General features: G+C 49.8%; 1 protein-coding gene across 1 annotated transcript in view; it reads left to right on the top strand.

Moving 5' to 3' along the window:
- The window catches only part of SEMA5A (sema domain, seven thrombospondin repeats (type 1 and type 1-like), transmembrane domain (TM) and short cytoplasmic domain, (semaphorin) 5A), a 272,757-nt gene that overhangs the window by 144,801 nt on the left and 105,669 nt on the right, over window positions 1–22,287 (top strand). Inside the window, exons 7-9 of the mRNA XM_006875343.1 lie at window positions 2,500–2,785; window positions 6,618–6,753; window positions 9,221–9,425. Coding sequence (XP_006875405.1) covers window positions 2,500–2,785; window positions 6,618–6,753; window positions 9,221–9,425 — 627 coding nt within the window. The remainder of the gene's footprint in view (window positions 1–2,499; window positions 2,786–6,617; window positions 6,754–9,220; window positions 9,426–22,287) is intronic.

Genomic DNA, 22,287 nt, shown 5'->3' with positions numbered 1-22,287 from the left:
GCATCAAAAGAAGATGGAAGGAATACGCAGAGTCACTGTACCAAAAGGAAATGGTCAATGTTCGAATGTCTAGTGGGGTGCTGTTCCTGAAGATTCTGTCCATTTAGAAACCTGAAGAGTTCTAGAGCTCTGCATGGCCATATTTATGGTCCCCGGTTCCTGATCACTTTTCATCTCCATGGATTTTGGCCGTTCCTCGTCTTTCTGGGTACTCACTGGTGTTCTCCTAGGCTAGCATGAGTTATTAGGCGCAGAAACGAAAACACCTCACAGTAACAATAATAGCCACTACTTCTCGGCACCCTGCTAGGACACGATCTCTTCAATGGTGAGAGTTTTACCTAGTACAAGTTGCAGGCTCTGACGTGTCCCCACAGGAAGACATTTCTGTTGTAGATGTCCACACCCACGGCTTCCACCCAGGATGGCTCTCTCCTGAGGGTTCAGTCTCTCATGGCAAACATATTACATGCTGGCCTTTGGTCACAAAATGTTCAGAATCAGAGCTGATTCAGTATGAGTTTTTAAATATGTATAATGTATATTTTTGTTGTCCAGTTCCACCATTTCTCCCTGGACCATTCTGTGACGTGGATGGCATGCTGTACATTGGGCAAGCATTCTCACCCTCCTCTCCCTTGTGGTCATTCCCCGTCACCATAAGCACCCTGCCCATAAGTTTTGTCTGATTCCATACAGAGAGTTCTTAAAAGAGCACAGTGCTCACGGTAGATGTTTCTTTCAACTTAAACTATTCTTTTGTTTTCAGAAGATTTCGGGGGATGTCTTTTGGGTTACATTTAAAGAGTATCTCAGGGCAATAGCTTCATGGATTCTTCAGCCTCCACAGTTCTATAGTCTGAATCCCAGGAGGGTTGGCAATTCCGTTCTGCAATCCCTCACTTTCTCATCTATAGCATCACTGATCAAAACATTTAATAATTATAGCGAGGCATTTTAGTGAGGTTGGAAAATCACAATTCCTCAGTGTCTTTTCTATCCATGCACAACAACTTCCAGAAGCATTGATGGAGAAGAAGTCCTAGTCATTCTGTTCCTTCATCGGACACACACATTTGAGCACTGTGCCACTCCACAGGGATGCATCAGATGTGGAATTAAAAAAAAAAAATGGAGTAGGCAGACACCATTCACTGTTTAGCGTTTGGCTGTACTTGGTCAAAATGTGACCATGTTTGATGCCTCTCTGTGTGCATTGTGGGTCTCCTCCCAGTGTATCTATCCTTGTGGTCACTGTCATGTAAATGAAGGTGGGAAATCAAAGCTCTCCACTCCTGAGAAGTAACTTGTTTCTAGAACGTTCTGTGATCTCTAAGTCATAAAGCAGCTTCTCCCTGCATGTGCTTCTACCAAACTAGCATCCAAAAGTTGGTGGGAAAATCGCTTGGTTTTCTCATCCTGGTTTTTTCCCCCCACAAACTCTTTGAAGCCCCTTTGTGCAATGCATGACTGATTCTGTCAGCATGAGCAACACACCTGTCCACACCTTCTATTCAGTGACAGCTGTGGCGGTGACAAGAATGCACATAGGACCCTCGGTCACTGTGCACCTCTCCAGAAATGGAACTCATGAGTAAGCCACCAAGTACTGGTAACAGCCCCCACTGATTGGGAACCTATGGTGCACTGGCTAGAGACACATTCAGTGAGTCATTGGAAGGACTTTGGTTTTAAGGAATTGTTTTAAGAAATTGTTTCTTAAAACATGGTTGTAGGGGCCGGGAAGTCCAAGATTCCCACAAAATCCACAGGTCAGGCCACAGGACGAACAGAGGGATTCTGAGAGGACTTACCATCTGGAAGCAAACCACAGTTTTGTAAAATCCCCTTTTGTCCTCATTGCGTGAACTGATTGGCCAAGGCCCATACACATTATGAGGAGATGTGTTTGCTTGATGTCAGTGACCCTTTCATAACCGAATCTGGAGGAGTGCATGCTAACCCTGGCTGACACCCAACACTCACCATGAAAACCCTTGGCATTTCCATGGACTCCCATGAACAGCACTGATGGAGACACTAATGAATGGTTGCTTTAGTTCACTCAGCAGGGAGAGCCGCTAGCACTGCATTGCATTTGTACAGATGACAGAACTTCAGTATTAGGAGGAAAAACAGTATGCATCGTACATACAACAGTATGTTATCCTTCCTGCTGAGATGTAAAGACCCCACCCCCAGATTTATGTCTGTCAAAGCTAGACGCATTTGCCTGTAGGTTTCCAGTAGTTCCTGCCGTTTTATTATCATTGCAAAAGAAACCGGCCTGTAGATAGATATACTTGGGAGAGGTGACAGCTATTTGCAACCCAATGAATCCGTTTGCCCCTGGACAGACGCTGGACACCTGGGGTCCAGGCAAGGGCTCTGTGTGTACATACGTGTGTGCTCGCGTGCGTGCTGCATGATGCAACCCACGCTGCAAAGGACCAAAGGAAAATCCTCTCTCGGTTTTAACTTCTCGCCTCTTGTTTTCAGAGCCAAACTTCGTGTCCTCTTATGATATCGGGAACTTCACGTACTTCTTCTTCCGAGAGAACGCCGTGGAGCACGACTGTGGAAAGACCGTGTTCTCCCGGGCCGCCCGGGTCTGCAAGAACGACATCGGGGGCCGCTTCCTGCTGGAGGACACCTGGACCACGTTCATGAAGGCACGCCTCAACTGCTCGCGGCCCGGCGAGGTCCCCTTCTACTATAACGAGCTGCAGAGCACCTTCCTTCTGCCAGAGCTGGACCTGGTCTACGGCGTCTTCACCACCAACGTGTGCGTACTCCCCACCCGGGACCCTTGCGGCACCATTTCAGGGGCCCCCCGAACATCAGCCATCGCGCAGACAGGAATTAGCAAGGGGTCGCTTCTCAGAACACATTCCCGAGCTGTGGTGGTGTTGAGTGCCGTCCTGTCGGTTCTGACTCATAGTGATCCTGTACAGGGTTTCTGAGGAGCTGCCGGTGGGTTTGAACCACCGACCTCGTGGTTCCGTGCACTAACTACCCTATGGCGTCACACCAGGCCTCCAGGACTCCTCCGAGGTAACAGTGCTGATAGTCTGCTGGAAGCCGTGCCCTCATCACTGGGCGCTTTCAGAGATCCGAGTGTAGTTCCTGCCATTTCTATACACTGTGAAGCCGCAGTGTGGGAAGATTTTCAGAAGCGCCTGTGCCTATTAAGTGCATTTCTCTCTCCTCATCTACGCATGCGTGCCAATGAAAGGACCTATTCGGTGCACGGCTCGCTCCCCAGCCACGCATGCGTGCTGAATTAAAGGGCTTAGGTGCGCCTCATTCCACAGCTGAGCATGCGTACTGAATGAACGTGCCTATTAGGTGCAAGTCTCCCTGCAGTCACAAAGGCGTGCTGAGTTAAAGTATGAAGTGTGCCTGTCTCTGCAGCAGCGCATGCGTGCCAAGTGAAATTACATATTATGCACGCTTTTCGAGGCGTGCATGCGCACTGAATGAAAGGGTTGTTTGCCAAACGGGCTTTGGAAACTGCCTGGGTTGTCCATGCCACCCCTGTGAACGATGTAAGTGATGCATTCTAAGCACCTCCTTCTCCTTGCACCCCAGCTGCACTCCAAACCAGGCGTCCAGACACTGGCCAACTTGGCTTTCTATCTGTGCCACTGCAGCTGCACTTTTAAAGAGGAGTCCCCCTTCTCACCACAAGGTCGGCTGTTCAAACCCATCAGCCGCAGAAAGATTTACAGCCTGGGAAATGCTGCACAGGGGCGCTCTGAGTCAGAAAGGACTCGCTAGAAGCGGGTTTGTTTTGAGAGGCTTATTTGTGGCGCTGTAGGATAAGCACTCAACCGTAAGGTCGGTTTGAACCACAAGGTTATCAGTTCAAACTCACCAGCCTCTCACCGGAAACCCTACACAGGGTTGCTATGCGTCAGAACCCATTCGACAACACTTAACACTTTTAAAGTAGTTTTGAAAATACAGCCCCTAGTGTTTTGTGTTTTACCTGGGAGGTACTCTACCTCAGACCTGGTCATACATTTGGGGCCAGTAGACATACATCATGTGCCTTTGTGGACTTGGCTGTGTGCCAGGAGGGGTAGGCATTGGACTGTTAATGTAACCACAGACAGCAGTTCAAACCCACCTGTCGCTCCTTGGGAGGAAGATGAAGGTGTCTCCTCCCTGAAGGATTTACAGCCTCAGAAGCCTTGTGTAGGATCGCTGTGAAGCGGAATGCATGCCGTGCTCAGGCTGCGTGACCTCCCAGTTAGTACTGTGTGGAGTCACTCCTGGTAATGACTCCGCAGGACCCCACAAGCTGTGGGAGATGGTCTTTCAGGTTTCTGATCTTCCAGACCAGCCCTTAGGACAAAACTGAGAAGTTTTATCCAGAGTGAAAGATCATCCTCTGGGTGGGTTGAGAGTGCTGACTCGTGGTGTGGGGACCTCAGTGTCACGTTTGCTTTAAGAGTATCCTGTTTTCAGCAAGGATGACCGTCGTGTGTCCTGGAGAGACCCGAGTGCTTAGTCAAACTGTGGGATCTGCACTTGTTGTTGGATTGTTGTCGTTGTTGGATGCTGCTCCTGATTCATGGAGATCCTGTAACCATCCCCATGCAAATCAGGACACTGTGCTCAATTAGTTCTCATTGGCTGATTTTGGACAGTAGAAAGCCAGGCCTTTCTTCCTAGTCTGGCTTAGTCTGGACACTCTGCTGACAGCTGCTCAGCATCACAGCCACACGCAGCCTCTCCACAGACAGACAGTGGCTCTGTGTAAGGGACTGTGGCTGGGACTCAAACCCAGAGGTTAGACCTCTACCCCAGGTCTCCTATGGCCCTGCTCCCTCCAGATCTGATTGTTGCTCCCTGTCTTCCACATCCTGGAGAGTCACTGTTCTTGTCTCCTGTTGTCTTGTTTCCAAGCCCCTCAGCTCGGCCCTCTGCAGAGCTTTTGTGCTAATTGTAACTTGATAATCATGCTTGATCCACCAAGACTCCTCTTTTCCCAGAGATAGAAAAACAGGGGGAATGTGGGAGGCTCCAGGCCCCGGCCCCATGACTGTCCTGATTGTCTTAAGGCCCTCCCACCCCTTAATGAGTTTCTTCAGAAAATCTAATGTTGATTTCTGGAGCCGACATGCTTCCCACGACCCTGTTTAAGAGGCTCTGTGAGTCCAGGAGTGTAACGGGTGGCTGACACCCATTCTGCACACAGTGGGAGCCTGGCTGCTCACTCTTCCAACTCTCTGATCACAAGAGCAATTTCACAAGTTCCAGAAGGGCCCAAGACGCCAAGCAGTTGATTTGGAGAGTCAGCAGTCTCAGAAGGTGTTTAGTGTTGTAGGTTCCTGTCCTAACTAGCAGCATCTCCTCCACACCCCAGCTATTATTAGAAATGTGGGTGTTCAGCATCATTGTGATGCACAAGCCCCCACATTAGGACACACTGGGGGTCTCTGGGCATATCTCTGTGTTAAACCCCACTCCCATTGAGCCGTTCCTGACTCACAGTGACCCTATAGAGGTTTCCAAGGAGCAGCTGGTGGATTTGAACTGCCAACTTGTGGTTCCCAGTCCAATGCTGATCCTACAGCGCCAAGCCTGGGGTCTGAGCTCCGTCTGAGTTGAGTGGAAACTGCTGTTTCCTTGGCTTCTCAGATTGTCTCTGTTCATTGATCCCGGCACACAAGGGTGGGGTAAAGGCTGCTGTTTTGGCTCACCTTGTTTGGGATTTGGTGCCAGCAGTTGGTACACAGGCAGGCTTGTCACTATGGGGCCATCTTGGCTGGTTTGGGGATTTTTTCTGCGTCTTTTCTGGCCAGGAAGGCTGTGGGTCAGTACCAGGGTCTTTATTATTCTTCCTTCTTAAACAGATGAATCATTTAGTAGGCACGTGTGTTCTGCCAGTAACTCCACATAGATCCCGGAGCAGACTCGGGGGGTCTGGGGGCCCCAACATCTCTCTTCAACCATTAGGCTCTGAACAAGTTAAAAAATAAATAGGGCACAAACGTACAGGGACCAGGCACTTTGTTTTTTCCAAAATGTTCATCCTGGCTTGTCTTGTAAAGGATGACAAATGAACGCAAGTATCTGGGCATTCGGATACAACAAGCTGGCCAGCAGCCAGCTGAAGCAGTCGGCAAGCCAGGTGGGAGGAGGGGACAGTGGGCCTGAGGGACTCTCTCTTACTGAGTTTGAAAGACATAAAACAGAACAGACCAGACCAGGCCCCTGCCCCCAGTGAATTCCGACTCATGGTGACTGGGCATATGGCAGAGTGGAACGGCCCCTTTAGAGGCTCAGCTCACCAGCCCTTTCTCTCGCTGCACTGCAGGTGTGTTCAGATGGGTCTTCTTCACATTGTTTGTTGACTGCACACAGATGGTAGTCCACACAGTTCTTCTTGTCCCCTGCTGCCTGCATTTGGGCTGCAGGAGACCAGGGACACAGCCGCCAGATCACCCTGCTCCTCGGCTAGTCTGTGTGCCCCGTGGCATAGAGAGCCCGGATCACACAGGCGCTGACCAGACTCCATCCTCTGGCGGTCTCATGTCGGTCCTGTGTCTGGGAGCTCCTGTGTCCCTCCCCAGGCTGTGACTGTCTCCCTCCCGCTTTGTCCCCAGGAACAGCATCGCCGCCTCGGCCGTGTGCATCTTCAACCTCAGTGCCATCGTCCAGGCCTTCAACGGGCCCTTCAAGTACCAGGAGAACTCGCGCTCTGCCTGGCTGCCCTACCCCAACCCTAACCCCAACTTCCAGGTGAGCTCGGGCAGAGGCCATTTCCCCACAGACAGCCAGGGAGACTCCCCTCCTGGGCAGTAAGCCTGGCTGGCCCCGCTCAGCTACTCTCCATACAGCCTCTGATCTCCTGGGATGCCTGGGGGGACTGACGCCTTTGTCCCCAGGGAGCCTGGAAAGTAGCCTGGAAAAGGCCAGTTTTCTCAACGGGTTTTGGGCCTCAGCTTCAATTAGTGCTAATGAGGGAGGGCTCTGATCGTTAATGAATGAGCCCTGTGAATGGGGTCCCGGACAGAGCGGTGGAGACACACAGTCAGAATTAAAGCGCTAATTGCTCTGTGGTGGCATTTCCTGTTGGGGCGTGAGGTGAGGGGGTGGATGGGGGAGAGATGTTCAATCATAAATCACAAGAGGTCAGGATGCACCAGCTGAGCCGGGCTTCATCAGCCCTCCCTCCCACCTCCCGTGTCTGAAAGGAGCTGGGGTACCTCAGGGGTGTGAGGTGTGCTCACAGGAACTGACCAGCAGCCTCCTGTCTGTGAGAATGCTCTCATGATTACCATCCTACGGGGCTGCAGCAGGCCCCGAAGTGACTGCTGACCTTCATGGTCCCTTCCGTGATGGAACCGGAACCCAAGTCCAGAATTCAGACACAGCTCACTGGCCCATGCAGGAAACCCCGGCCTTCTGAGGAAACTTGAGGTGGAAGGATTCCATCACTCACAGGTTATCTGGACCAATGGAGTTAGTCACCCCAACTCCTGGTGACCCCATGTGTATCAGCGTAGACCTGTGCCCCGGAGCCACATCCTGTGATGGCTGATTTTCTGAGTAGATCACCAGGCGTTTCTTCCAAGGAACCTCTGGTGACTAAGCATGCTCACTGTGTGTCCCGCTTAGGGACAGTTCAATCCTAATTGCTCTGGGAGACTGATTGATTTACTTTAATTTGTGGATGAGGAGACTGGATTACAAGTCAACTTCATGGTTGTCTGTGTTCCTGGGTAAATGATGGGCCATCTTCAGAGCATCCTCCCGCTCAAGAGGGAGGGAGGGTAGATGGGTGTATGGCAGTCGGTTCTGCTGGCTTCGATGACAGGGCTGTGTTTAGATAACATAGACAGGTCATGTCTTCCACCCCTGATCTGAGGAGCATCAGTCATTAACTTGTGCCAGGATTTAAAGTTGACGGAAAGAGCCGGGGGAACGCGTGGGGCTGTCTGACCCCTCACCTCTGTCCTGTCACCCTCAGCACTCTTGGAAACTGGGGCGCCCGTCTCGTCTCCTTTCCATCTTTTCCGTTCTTTGCTTACGCTGCTTCTTTCTCCCTCCTTGCTCCTTGCTCTCCCCTCTCTCCCTCTTTCCTTGTAAGTTTGCCCTGTGTTCTTTGTGGGATTTGTGGATTTGGACTATGGTTTATGTCTCCTCTAACTTGGAACACCAGTACAAAGCGAAGGGTCCTGGAGAGCTTCCTCGTTGCCCACGGGAATGACATTTCAACAGCAGGACACACTCAGTCTTAAGAGTCCATCGCGCTAGCTGGAGAAGTAATCAATCTGGGCTGTGTCCTGAATGCTGTGCTTGCGATCTAGAGCCTGGTTTATCAGATAGAGATTAGACAACTCCCAGGTGACCGTACAGAAACCAAGGAGCTCTGTGCACCTGCTACTGAACCCCTAGGACACACGACTCCAGGTCGCTGCAGGTGCTGATGGTGCGTTGGGGTCCAGGAGTCAGTTCCAGCGAAACACTGCCTGGTCCTGTGCCGTCCTCACAATCACTCCTACACTGGAGGCCCTGGATGCTGCCCCTGTGCCAGTCTATCTCAATGGGAGTCTTCCTCTTTTCCCCTGACCCTCCATTTACCAAGTGTGGTATCTTTCGTCATGGACCACCCCCTCCTGATAACATATCTAAAGTATGAGAGAGAAATTCTCACCATTCTCACTTCTAAGGAGTACTCTGACTGTATGTACTATGTCCAACACAGATTTATTTATTCTTCTGGTAGTCCAAGATACTTTTAATATTCTTCTCCAACACCGTAACTCAGGTACATCAATTCTTCCCTTGTCTTCCGTATTCCTTATTCTGCTTCCACATGCATATGAGACATACCATGGCTTGGGTCAGGCGCAATTCAGTCCTCAGATTGACATCTTTACTCTTTAACACTTTGGAGTGGCCTTTTGCAGTAGGTTTGCCTAATGCTATATACGTCCTTTGATTTCTTGACTGCTGTACTGACGTTGAGATCCCAGTCAGCAATGACTTTTCGCTCTAACCGTGTACGCTCCCCTCCAGGCTGACTTGGGAGACTCTTCAGTTATGATGAGTTTAAATCTGGAATGGGGGAAACTCTCAGGTTGGGGATAATGGGATGTGCCTGTGGACTGTTCACTTTCCGGTCTTCCTCTGGCTGGACTGGCCGAGTGGAAGTGGGTGTTCCAGCGGCCAGTGCCATGACGCCATCTGTCTTTCCTGGCAGTGCGGCACCGTGGACCAGGGTCTGTACGTGAACCTGACCGAGAGGAACTTGCAGGATGCCCAGAAATTCATCCTGATGCACGAGGTGGTGCAGCCCGTGACCTCGGTCCCCGCCTTCATGGAAGACAACAGCCGCTTGTCCCATGTCGCCGTGGATGTGGTGCAGGGGAGGGACCTGCTCGTCCACATCATGTACCTGGCCACAGGTAGGAGCTCCCCCTCCTGAGAGGTGTTCAATTGTAAACAAACCGACAGTTCCCCGCCTTCTCTGGCCTCCATCAATCTACGCTTATCATTTTGGAAATCCATTGTACCCTTCTTCCCACAAGCTCAGCCATGATTTTAATCAGAAGACAAGCCCGGGGTTCCTGAGTATTGCTGCTGGTGAATGAGTCCTCGCTTGGCGAGAACCTCCTAATGCTGAGAGAATGAGACAGGAGCAGGCGTTGTCCCGGGAGCGAGCGGGAGGGGCAAGTGTGGCTCTCAGGTTGTCTCCACTGTAACGGGAGTCTCGAGGCACATTCTGTAAACAGCTCGGGGGGCCCAAGGCCAGCCCCCATGGCCTCCTCTGAGTCTGCACACTGACCCACTTTTTCCTGTCTTGTGGTTCTCCCCAGGGAGTCCCTTCAGGATCATCTCCCAGCCCCCACCGCTCTTTGTCCACTGTGCAATACCATTGGGATCTTCCCAAGGAACACAAGTCACATGACAGTCGTTGTTTTAAAATAACTGGTCCTTGGTAGAACTTCCCACTTTATATTTACGTATTTATCACTTATTTTTTTTTACATTAGTCACCAGGGGTAGATTACCAAGTTTATAATTTATCAAGTTCATTCTAAACACTGGGTTGACATGGTGCCTACATCTCCCAGGACTGTCATCAAAAGTACCAAGCAATGCTGCTGTTGTTGATAGGTGTTGTCGTGTGGCTTCCTACTTCCTGTGACCTAATAGCCAACACCAACAAACACTACCCGGTCCTGCGTCCTGCGTCAGTCACCACCACTGTTACATTTGCTCCCTTCACTACTGCCACTGTGCCAATCCCCGTCTCATTTTGTGTGTGGTGGAGGGGGGGCCTTTGTCTTTCTTGCTGACCCTCTACTTTATCCAGCATGTTGTCCTTCTCCAGGGACTGGTCCCTTGTGACATGTCCGAAGTCCGTGAGACCAAGTGTTTCCATCATTGCTTCTAAGCAGCGTTCTTGTAGCATTGTGGCAGTCCGTGGTATATTCGATATCCTGTCTCAATACCATAATCCCAAGGCATCTATCCTTCAGTGTTCCTTATTGACTGCCCTGCTTTCACACACCTGTGAGACTCTTAAAAATACTATGGCTTAGGTCAGGTGCACCGTCGTCCTCAGAGGGGCATCTTTGTTCCTTAATACCTGCAAGAGGTCTTTAGCAGCAGATTTGCCTAATGCGGTATGTCATTTGATTTCTTGACTGCTAATCCGTCCGTCAACTGGTTGCACTCTGGTGGCTTGTGTATTGCTGTGATGCTGGGAGCTGTCGGTGGTATTTTAAGTACCCAGAGTCCCCTGTGGTGGACTGGTGTCGGCGGACCTTCCAGACTAGGATGGAGAGGTGCACTACCTCTGAATGGCTGGCCACTGAAACCTCAAGAAGGGCAGCAAAACACACCCATCGTGAGGATGGTGCGGGACCAGGCAGTATTTTGTCCTGTTGCACACTGTACCTGTGAGTCGAATTCAATTCAGTGGCATCTGACAACAATCGCAGTGGTGGGTGATGTGCCGTGGAGTCGGTTCCGACCCATAGCAACCCGGTACAGGGTTTCCAAGGCTGTACATCTCTACGGGAGCAGATAGCCTCATCTTTCTCCCACGTAACAGCTGGTAGTTTCGAACTGCTGATCTTGAGATTAGCAGCCCGACTCGTCGTCACTACACTGCCGGACCTCAGGATGGTGTTGTTAAGTGCTCAGTTACCCTGCACGTGATTTCTGAGGAGCAGCTGGAGAGTTTGAACCCTGCTGACCTTGCAGTTCAAACCAGTGCTTATCCTACAGGGCCACACTAGGACTTCACCCACCAATAAGGAGGTGGTCTCAAACAACAAAGATTTCTGTCGCTCTCATTTGGATCGGGGTGTAGCCCTGTTGAATCATTGAGAGGCTCAGAGAAGAAGCTTGTCCGAGTCTGTCCAGACGTCTGGGTCCTGTGGACTTTCCTTGGCATCTGTTGGTGCTTGTGCCTTCACACAGCATGCTCCCCGGCGTCTGCCCTTCACATTAGAGGATCAGAGCGGGTCACGTGAGCACCTGCCCTTGTCCAGCATGCCTTTCATACGTGATAAGTAGGACTTTCCAGCCACATTGTGAAGCAAACTTTCTGCCCACAGCCCTCTCTTCAGCTGCATGCAGTAATCCATTCAAACAGCCACACAGAACTCAGACTCTGACTCACAGTGATGGGATTTGTTAGGTAAGGTAACAGGTTACAACACAGGACATGGACACAGTCTCTGCAGTCAGCTGTTGATAATGCCCACAGGACACCATGGCACCGTAAGCTTCAGGTTATAGGCACTCGGCTCTAGGTTTGCGGGTCTGCAAACCCCGCTCCCCTCCACAAGCCACCTTTGTGCCCTTCCTCTCTCAGCTGGACTTGCTTCATGCGCCTGGAAGCCCGCTGCTGCCCTCGCCCCCTCCTCCGCTCTCCCAGCTTTCTGTCCTCGGATCGAGGAGGTTCCGTATGGAAGATCTCAGGGTCTAAAGGATGTACTCCACCATGCCTCCCCTTTGATGGTAGTGAGACGCCTCTCCTGTTTCTGAGGTGACTCATTTTAATCCCGTGTTCGAGTGCCGAGTTTTCACAATTACAGTGAACTCCACAAACATCCACAGGGGAAGCATGACGTCCGTTCAGTAGGTTTTCCTCCTTCGTACCCATATCAAAGGAGTCCTGTTACCATGTTGGGTTATGAACTAACTCATACTCACAACTGGACTGCTCACTCCAACGTTGGTGTAGTTCGAATCGACCAGTCACTCCTGTAAAGATTTGCAGCCTCAGAAACCTTATGCAGGGTCACTAGGAGTCAGAACTGACTCGGTGGAACACAACCATCACCGCCCAGACCTATGAGGAACAGTCATTGAGTGGGAGTTACAAAGACAGCCTAGAAGAGACGGATGAAATCATTGACTGCGCAGCAAACATCACCTTTCAGAATCAGGATGTGAACTTCTATACTTCCGGGTGGTTTTTGTGGTTTTTAAATAAGACTTTGTTGTTTTTAGGTACAAGTTTCCTAACAAATCAGTTTTCCTATTCCACAGCTCATACACAGATGATTCCATGCCTCTCCCATTTCTACCCTGGCGTCCCCGGCCCTCCAGTTCCTCTCCCCTCCTCACTTGCTGCCCGTGTGTCCTCAGAGGTGACTGTGCTCAGGGACATATGTCACTGTGTCAATGACGACTTGACAGGCCGTCTAGTGTTTGGCTGAACCTTGACCTCCTGGAGAGGCCTCAGTTCCAGGTCAGAAGGGTGTCTGTCTTCAGGCAACTGTCTCCGGACTTCCTCCGGTCTCTGCGTGTCTGGGGAACCTGGTTTATTTTTATAAACTGGGGTTTTGAGCTGCTTTTTATTTCCTTCAGCATAGTGGTTACGAATCGGGCTGGGAACCTCAAGGTTGGCAGTTCGAAACTGCCAGCTGTTCCACGGGAGAAAGATGAGGCGTTCTGCTCCCGTAAAGATTTACAGCCTCGGAAACCCTGTACAGGATCGCTATGGGTCAGAACCGACTCCACGGCACTTAACAACAACAACAAACCTGGGACCTCCTTCTGCGTCCTGGTCACAGAGGTCGGGTCTCAGGCTACGAGAGGCAGTGGATGGTTGGACTGTCAGTCGTGTTGCGTCCTTGGTTTCTTTCCTTCCTGGCTCTGGAGGGGAGACCAGCAGCGGTAGATAGTGTGGTTCGGCAGGTTTGCCATGTCGCGGTTTCTTTCTTTCCCTCCTGGTTTGTGGTCAGTGTTCTACCTGGTGGTCAGGCCCAAGGCCTCCCTTCCTCCACCCCTGCCCCCACTGCAGGCCGGGGCACGAGGACTCCAGTGAGCCAGGTGGGCTAAAGCTTGCTCAGAAATCAAGACCTTGGGAGTATGGGAAGAACAGAAACAGGAGTGAGCAGGTCACCCTTGTTTCACATGGGTACGGCATAGCCTTGCCCACAGACACACACGTGGAAACACGGATACGGCATAGCCTTGCCCACAGACACACACGTGGAAACACAGCTACAGCATAGCCTTGCCCGTGGGCGCACACGTGGTTGCCCACAGACACACACGTGGAAACACAGATACAGCATAGCCTTGTCCACGGATGTACACATGGAGACACGAATACAGCATAGACTTGCCCATTGACCCACATGTGTAAACACGGATACGGCATAGCCTTGCCCATGGATGCACACGTGGAGACGTGGATACGGCATAGCCTTGCCCACAGACACACACGTGGAAACACAGCTACAGCATAGCCTTGCCCATGGGCGCACACGTGGAAACACAGCTACAGCATAGCCTTGCCCACGGACCCACACATGGAAACATGGGTACGACATAGCCTTGCCCACGGACCCACACATGGAAACACAGATACAGCATAGCCTTGCCCACGGACCCACACATGGAAACACGGATACGGCATAGCCTTGCCCACGGACCCACACGTGGAAGCATCTCATTGCTTTGTATTGTGCAGACAATTGCCACTCGGACAAGCCTACAAGTTGGACAGCGTCAGGTTGCCTCATATGGTTCCCAAGACCGTCCTCCTTACAGGAGGCCTCATCCCTCTCCCAAGGAGCGGCCATTGGGGCTGAACTGTGGGCCTTCAGGTGAGCAGCTGAGCGCTTGGCTGCTGCACCACCAGGGGAGGCATTTTCTGTGTCTGTCAGCCAAGGCTCCTCTCGCCTCCTGTGCTCTGAGGTCTTTGGGGGAAACCTCTCCTCTTTCTGGGTGGTCTTCCTTTGACCCTCAGTGAACGCTGCCCCAGGCCAAGGAGTCTCAGCCCGTGTCCTGCAAGCCTTCAGCTACAGGGAGTGATTTTGGGGTAGAAATGAGAGGGCGTGTCATCTGTTCTGAGCCTCACACCCCACCTGGATCCAGGGTGGTGCAGTCTCAGGTTGCAGCCACCCTCTTGACCCCATGAAGGGATGGGGGCCATGTCATCAGGTGAAGCGTGCCAGAGTCTGCATCTTCCCCCTCCTTTTCCACCCTATACACTGCAGGGGACAAAAGTGTGGCAGGACACATCACCAAGGAACATGCAGCCACAAAGTCCCCAAGCTGTCCGAAAACCAAACCCCAAACCATTGTCCTCGAGTGGACTCTGAGTCACAGCGACCCTACAAGACAGACTAGACCTGCTCCCTGGGTTTCTGAGTCTGTGGATCTTTCTGGAAGGAGGGAGCCTCTTCTTTCTCCAGAGGAGTGACTAATGGGTTCCACCCACCTACCTTTCGTTGGAGTCCTGGTGTGGTGAGGATAAGCACGTGACCTCGAGGTCAGTTTGAACTACAAGGTCGGTGGTTCAAACTCACCAGTCATTCCTTGGAAACCTCATACAGGTCACTCTGAGTTGGAAGCAACTGAAGTGTATTCATCATCAACAACAGAAGCCTTTTAGTTGGCAGCTGAGTACTTTGATCACTGTGCCACCAGCACTCCTTGACATGTGTGTCCCCAACATTCCATTACCGCCGAGGCTATTCTGACCCATGGGGGCCCTGGAGAACAGATGGGAGCTGCCCCACAGGGTTCCCTAGGCTGTCCACCTTTGTGGGAGCTGACAGCTTTGTGCTTCTCTGTCCGAGCAGCTGGTGGGTCCCAACTGCCGACCTTTGCTTAGCAGCCTAGTGCTTTATGGAAGGAAAGAAGACAGGAGACCAGGAATAAATCAGTAAGCCAACCTGAGATGAAGAAGGGAGTGAAATGAGAAGGAAAGAAGGTTTCATGGGAAAGGGCATTATTAGCTGATCCAGACCACTCTCTGTTCTCTGCAAACGCAAGACTCAGTTCCTGTGTCCTGGGGACAGGCAGAGCCGGTCGTCCAAGGCCCCGAGGACTTTCAGCTGCCGCGGTAACAGACACAAGGATAGGAAGGAAAGGACAGGGCAGTTGTGAGTGGGCCGCTGGAGAGGCCAGCTTCTCTGAGCCCAGCACCCTGGAAACGAGGCAGGGGCCTAGAGTCAGAACTGAAGGACACTTCTCCAAAAGGAAGAAGGCACCCAGTCTGCAGGGTTCAAACCACACTGCTTCTGAGAACTACTGACTCAGAATACTTCATCAGTGGAGTAGCTGGCCTAAGCTGTTTAAATTCCCAGGATAAAGAGAGAAAGTCAGACACCGGTGGAAGGAGGCAGGGACAGCAAGCTGAAATACACCAGGGAGCGTCAGCAAACCCTCCAGCCAGCGCTGCGCCATCGGGTCCAAACTTACTGAGAACACGGGGCCAGCAGGCACCCCCCGCCTGGGCATCTCTGGGACCCTGGGTGGTGTAGTGGTGTGCACTTAAACCCACACAGAATGCCACGGAAGAGACACCTAGCAACCTGGTGTCCAATGGGCTGGACACCCAAAACAATTGTCCTGAGATCATTGTTAATACCTGGACCTCAAACCTGAACTTTTCCAGGAGCCTAACAGCAGTTGTAACCGACTTAGAGAAGTGTTGTTGTTGTTGTTGGTGGTGGTGGTGGTAAGTGCCATCAAATTGGTTCCAACACAAACCTGTATAGGGTTTCCAAGGAGCGGCTGGTGAGCTTGAACTGCCAACCTTGTGGTTCAACTGATCTTGCGGTCCAGTGCATTAACCCACAACAACGCCACACTGGGAGTTAAGTATAGAAGGTTTCAAAGAGTTTTTTGGGAAAAAACACATTATCTCTCCCTTTCATTTCCCATGAAGTGTTTGAAGCTTCCTCTGGTGTCCCTGCTGAGCGCGTGTTCTCACAGACGGATTGTTCGGGATCTTGCATTCACAACAGCAGCAGCAGTCACAGGAGCCAAGTGCTTGCCACATGTCCATGAGTGCAGGCTCACACACAGTCAAGGTGGCCTGTCCTTGCCTGTCAGGACCCCTGTCCAGCCTTAGAGAAGAGCTGCTTCCTGTGCCTCCATCTCCTACCCACCCACACACCTGTCCTCTGAGAGCTGAGCCCGGAGCCTGGACGAGACACCCAGAGACAGGTCACTCAGGGTTCTATGGCTGAGTCATCACATTGAAACCAGCTCCAGGAGCCTGCGGGCTGTGAATCCTGGAATTCAGAAGGTTCCTGTGGTGGGTCGGGGGATGTCACATGGGCACCCAGTTAACCCAGAGAGACAAGCAAAGCCGGAAGACAAATGATTCCAAGGGCAGCACAGTGGTCTCTGAGAGGAGGTCGTGGGGACAGCAATCGGCTAGTCATGATGCTGCTTGTGGTAGGTGATTCCGTGACGGTTTTCAGCGGAGACAGGAGCCTGCGTGTCCGCTGGGGCGTGGTCTCGCAGAGGAAGAACAAGGGAGCCAAAGTGAAGTCTTCAAGAGACGCTGGAGTGCAGATAGCTATGGTCTGGGCTCACACTCATGGTTCTCACTGAGCTCTCTCCAGGAGCGAGACCATGACCAGGGCCTCTATCTACCGTCCCCTCCTCTGCTCCGGATGTGTCTGAATGGAGCATGTGGACATTTCCATCGTTTCATGCTACTGATCAGTGTTAACAGTTGGTTTCTATTCACCTGGAATAACGGAAACGGAGAATTGAGACTGAGGAGGAAACGGATTGCGTGGTTACACCAAAACTATCACCTGAAAACGGTGAAAGCCAACACGTTGAACTTCCCTGTAAAGGTCTGTCTGGAGCCTTGTGCCCTTTTGAAAACCACTCCTGTGGTATCAAATTACAACAACTGGGATGATCATCTGCATATCGCCACTATGTAGGTGATACAACCTGCGATACACAGTTGATAGAACCTGGCGTGCTGAAAGCCAAGAGGACTTAAAGTACTTACTGATGAAGATCAAAGAGCACAGCCTTCTGTATGGATTGCATCTCAATGAAAAGAAAACAAAAATCCTCACCACTGGGCCACTAAATAACATCAAGATAAATGGAGAAAAGATTAAAGTTAAAGACTTAATTTTGCTTGGATCCACCGTCAACACGCATGAAAACAGCAGTCAAAAAATCAAACAATGGATTGCATTAGTGCTGCACAAGACCTCTTTAAAGTGTTGAAGAGCAAAGAAGTTAGCTTGAGGACTAAGGTGTGCCTGACCTCATATGGATGTGAAAGCTAGACAGTGAATAAGGAAGACCCTAGAAGAATTGATGCATTTGAGTTACGGTGTTGGAGGAGAATATTGAAAGTGCCATGGGCTGCCCATAGAACCAACAGATCTGTGTTAGAAATACAGCCAGATGGTTCTTAGAAGCCAAACTTCAGACTTATTATCAGAATGATATCCTATTTGGTAAGGTGGAGGGTCAGAGAAAAAGAAGACCCCCAGCGAGACGGATTGGCACAGAGACAGCATCAATGGGCTCAAGTGTGGCAACAATTGTGAGGTTGGCACAGGACTGGGTTTTCTGTTGTTCATAGATGGGGTCACTAGGAGTCGGTCCTGACTTGATGGCACCTGAAAACAACAACAACTGGAAAGCTTAGGCAGAAACCTTGCGGAGCAGTGAGTTGATGTGAATGTGGGAAGAAAGACCCAGGAAGGGTGAGAATAATTCAGTGACATCATCCTGTCACTGAGAATAATTCAGTGACATCATCCTTTCACTGAATTATATGGGGGGAAACGGGTGAATGGTGTGTGCTTCGCTGTGTGTGTTCTCAACAACAACAAAGTCAAGTCGAGGATTTTAAAAAAACAAGGAAATCAAAATGGCTTCCCCTTGTGATCTGCAAGAGTTATAGTTGGCAAGGAGCCTGGTATTCGGAAGGACTGGAGTTCTTCCTCATCTCATGTCCCTGTGCACCCTCTTCCCTCAGGCCAGCAGGAAGCGCCCCCAAGAGCTGTGGGATGGAGCTGTTCTGTGCAGGATCACCGAGAACTCCCTGACTGAGCCCTCAGGAGTCCCTTTGGGAAGCTTTGGTTGTTGTGTCTTCAAGTTTCAGACTCATAGTGATCCTGTGTAGGGTTTCCAGGGAACAATTGGTGGGGTGCTGTGGGTTAAAGCGCTGGGCTGTAAAGCCGGTTTGAGTCACAAGGTTGGTGGTTCAAACTCACGAGCTGTTCCTCAGAAACCCTATACAGGGTCGCTATGAGTTGGAACCTACTTGATGGCACTTAACAATAACAATAAGTTGCAGTTCAACCTGACCTTGGGGTCCAGTGCTTACCCTACAGCACCCCACCAGAACTGCTTGAGACACTGTGCTTTGGGATAAACACTTGACCCCAGTGGGTTTGAGCCACAAGGTTTCTGCTCTTCAGAAACCCTATAAAGAGTCGCTGTGAGTCAGAAGTCATCCCAGTGTATTTTACAAGAGCAACAATAAATCGAGGAGATATTTAATCTGTGGCTCTGTGGGTTAATGTGGTTAATTCAGTTCAGTTTGGACTGAAATGTTGGCAGCTCAAGCTCACCTGTTGTTCCTTGGAAACCCTATACAGGATAGCTGTGGGTCAGAACTGATTGGATGGCACTTAACAACAACAACACTATTAACCAAAAACCAGCCCAACTCAAACCTTTATCACTGAGTCAGTTACAGTTCGTGAAGACTCCGTGTGGTTACCACAGTAGGGATTTCTTGCCTGTCACTTTTCAGGGCAGATCACCTGGCTCCCCTAGCACCCCAGGGTGGGTGTGAACTGGGGACTTACAGGGATCATTTCCCCCTATGGGCCTGTTGCTGCATGTTCCACCTCTCATTCCCCTTCATAGGTAATAAATAACCAGGGCCCCAGAGCAGCCTCTCACGTGTGAAATTCTCCCTCTAGAGAGACTCTGTCCACACCAGTATCAGTCCATGCCTCATTCGCAGGGACTCTCTAGGCGCCCATGAGGAGAAGGGGTTTCCCTAGCAGAAAAGGGAAAGTGGAGTTGTTTACGTACTTCTTGGATAAAACAGTGAGCTCATCGGCACCCCCTCAGTACTCGGGATACCACCCCTGCTTTGCAGCTGGTCCTTAAGCCACACATAAAGGAAAGGATAGCCTGCTTTCTCCTGCCTCCCAGACTGCCTGGGACGGTTAGGGTTCTGCCATGGCAGACCCAATGAAAAAGAAGAGTGTACTGGAGAAGACAATTTAATAGATGCCAGGCCACTTAAACTGGTCTTCAAAACAACAAATTGTGTTGTTTGATTCCATATGTTGTTATTGGTAAGTGTCTTTGAGTCGGTATAGGGTTTCAGAGGAGCGACTCAATATAGGCACATTGATTCTTGCATTTTAATGGGGTTGGTCTTTAAACACGTTCTCTGCATAATCTCAGTAACTTATAGCAAAGTCCAAAACCACTCATGCGAAGCCACCATGTGCTTTTAACCAGGAAATAGCCCCCACCCCCTTATTCAAGTGTAGTATAATTAACCTCCATCTCCGAGGAATGGACACATTTTTCACAGCTGGTTCTTGGGTTGTGCTATCTTCTGGATCTTAGTTTGCTTTAAACTCCTGAGCATGGATGGAGTGTGCTCCCACCGTGCCCCACCTCTACCTGCATCCAAATCAGCATTTGTTGTTTGGTGCCTTCAAGTCCGTTCCGACTCACACCAACCCTATGTACAAACAGAATGAAACTGTGCCCAGTACCATACCATCTCACGGTTGTTGGTATTTTGAGCCCATTGCTGGCACCTTGTCAGTCCATCTTGTTGGGGGTCCCTCCACTTTACCAATCATAATGTCATTCTCCAGGGATGGTTCCCTCTTATGGATATGTCTAGAGTATGAGAGACAAAAATGGGCCGTCCTGACTTCCAAGGAGCATTCAGGCTGTACTTCTTCCATGCCAGATGGGTTTGTTCTTCTGACAATCCATGGAACTTTCAATATCCTTCGCCAAACCATAACTCAAAGGCATCGATTATTTCACAGTCCCTGTCACTACACTGGATTGGGTTGTGTAAGGTTGGCAGTTCAAGCTCACCAGCGGCTCATTGGAAACCCTATGGTGGTGGTCGTGGTTATGTGCTGTGGAGTCGGTTCCGACTCACAGCGACCCTGTATAGGGTTTCTGAGGCTGTAAATCTTTATGGGAGCAGAAAGCCTCATCTTTCTCCCTCAGAATGTCTGGTAGTTTTGATCTACTGCCCTTGAAATTAACAGCCTGACTCGTAACCAGTACGCTACCAGAGCTCCTTTTTAAATGTTATTCGGGGTCTCTGAGTTGGACCCGTCTCTATAAGAGGCACTTAACCAAGTTCACATGTGTATGAGACGGTTGGACATATTGTGGCATGGGTCAGGCAAACATTAGTCCTAAACTTGATATCTTTGCTTTTTAAAACTTTAAAGAGGTCTTGTGCATCCGATTTGCTGAGTGCAAAAGCTCCTTTGATTTCTTGACTGATGTTTCTGTGAGTGTTGATGGTGGTTCCAAGCAAAATGAAGTCCTCGACAACGTCAGTCTTTTCTCCGTTGACCATAATGTTGTTTGTTGGTCCACTTGTGAGGGTTTTTCTATTCTGAACATTGAGTTACAATCCATACTGAAGGCTGAAGGCTTTCACAACTTCTACCTTTTCTCCATTTTTCATGATATTATTTATTATTCTAATGGTGGAGCTTTTGGTTGTCTTTACACTGAGGTAGAATCCATGATGAAGAATCTGGTCTTTGATCTTCATCAGATATTATTTTAAGCCCCCTTTGCTTTCAGCAAGCAAGGTTGTATAATCTGCATATCGCAGGTTGTTAATGAGTCTTTCAATCTATTGGCCAGGTGTCTGTCTTCCAAATTTCTTTGTTTAGATGGGAGACCTCTGGTGCCCCAATAGTTTGTTGAAACATTTCAGTCTGTGTTCCATCATTCCCTGGAGTCTGGTTTTTTGCCACGGCCCTCAGGACACCTTGAATTTCCTTCAGCACCTTTGTCTCTTGACCATCTGCTCCCTCTTGAAATGGTTGAACGTCAGTCATTCTTTTTGGTTCAGTGACTGAGTACTCCTTCCATCTTTTTCTGATGCTTTCTGCATCATTCAATGTTTTGCCTGTAGAATACTTCAATATTTCAAGTCGAGGTTTGAATTTTTTTCTTGAGTTCTTTCTGTTTGAAAAATACTGAGCATGTTCTTTGTTGTTTTTTAATTTCTAACTGCAGATCTTTGCAGATCTCTTTATAATACTTTGTCTTCTCAAGTTTTTTGAAATTCTATGTACAGCTCTTTTACCTCATTGTTTTTTCCATTCATTTTTACATCACTTCTCATCTGTCAGTTTGTCATACTGTGGTAGCTTGTGAGTTGCTATAATTCTGGAAGCTATGCCATGGGTATTTTTAATACCAGCAGGGTCACACACGATGGACAGATTTCAGATTAGCTTCCAGATGAAGACAGACTAGGAAGAAGAAGAGAAGAACTATGTCCTAATCTTTAGTCACTGAAAACCTTATAAATAGCAGAGAAACACTGTCAGAGATAGTGCCAGAAAATGAGCCCCTCAGGTTGGAAGATACTCAAAATGTAACTGGGGAAGAGATGCCTCCTCAAAGTAGAGTTGACCATGATGACATGAATGGAGGAAAGCCCATTGGAGGAAAGTCCACGGGAACTTCATTTGCTGATGGGGCACAACTCAAAATGAAGAGAAACAGCTGTAAACATCCAGTAATAATCAGAACATGGAATGTACGAAGTTTGAATCTAGGAAAATTGGGAATTGCACAAAATGAAATGGAATGAATAAACGTTCGATAGCTTAGGCATTAATGAGCTGCAATGGACTGGTATTGGCCATGAATTGGCAAAGTGGCAGCATTAATGGGCTCAAGCGTGGCAACAATTGTGAGGTTGGCCCAGGACCTGGCAGTGTTTCTTTCGGCTGTGCATAAGGTCGCTATGAGTCAGTGCAGACTCAA

The sequence above is a fragment of the Chrysochloris asiatica genome, unplaced genomic scaffold, assembly GCF_000296735.1.
Source record: "Chrysochloris asiatica unplaced genomic scaffold, ChrAsi1.0 scaffold00321, whole genome shotgun sequence".
Lineage (NCBI taxonomy): Eukaryota > Metazoa > Chordata > Mammalia > Afrosoricida > Chrysochloridae > Chrysochloris > Chrysochloris asiatica.
This window is presented reverse-complemented; position numbering and strand designations above follow the sequence as displayed.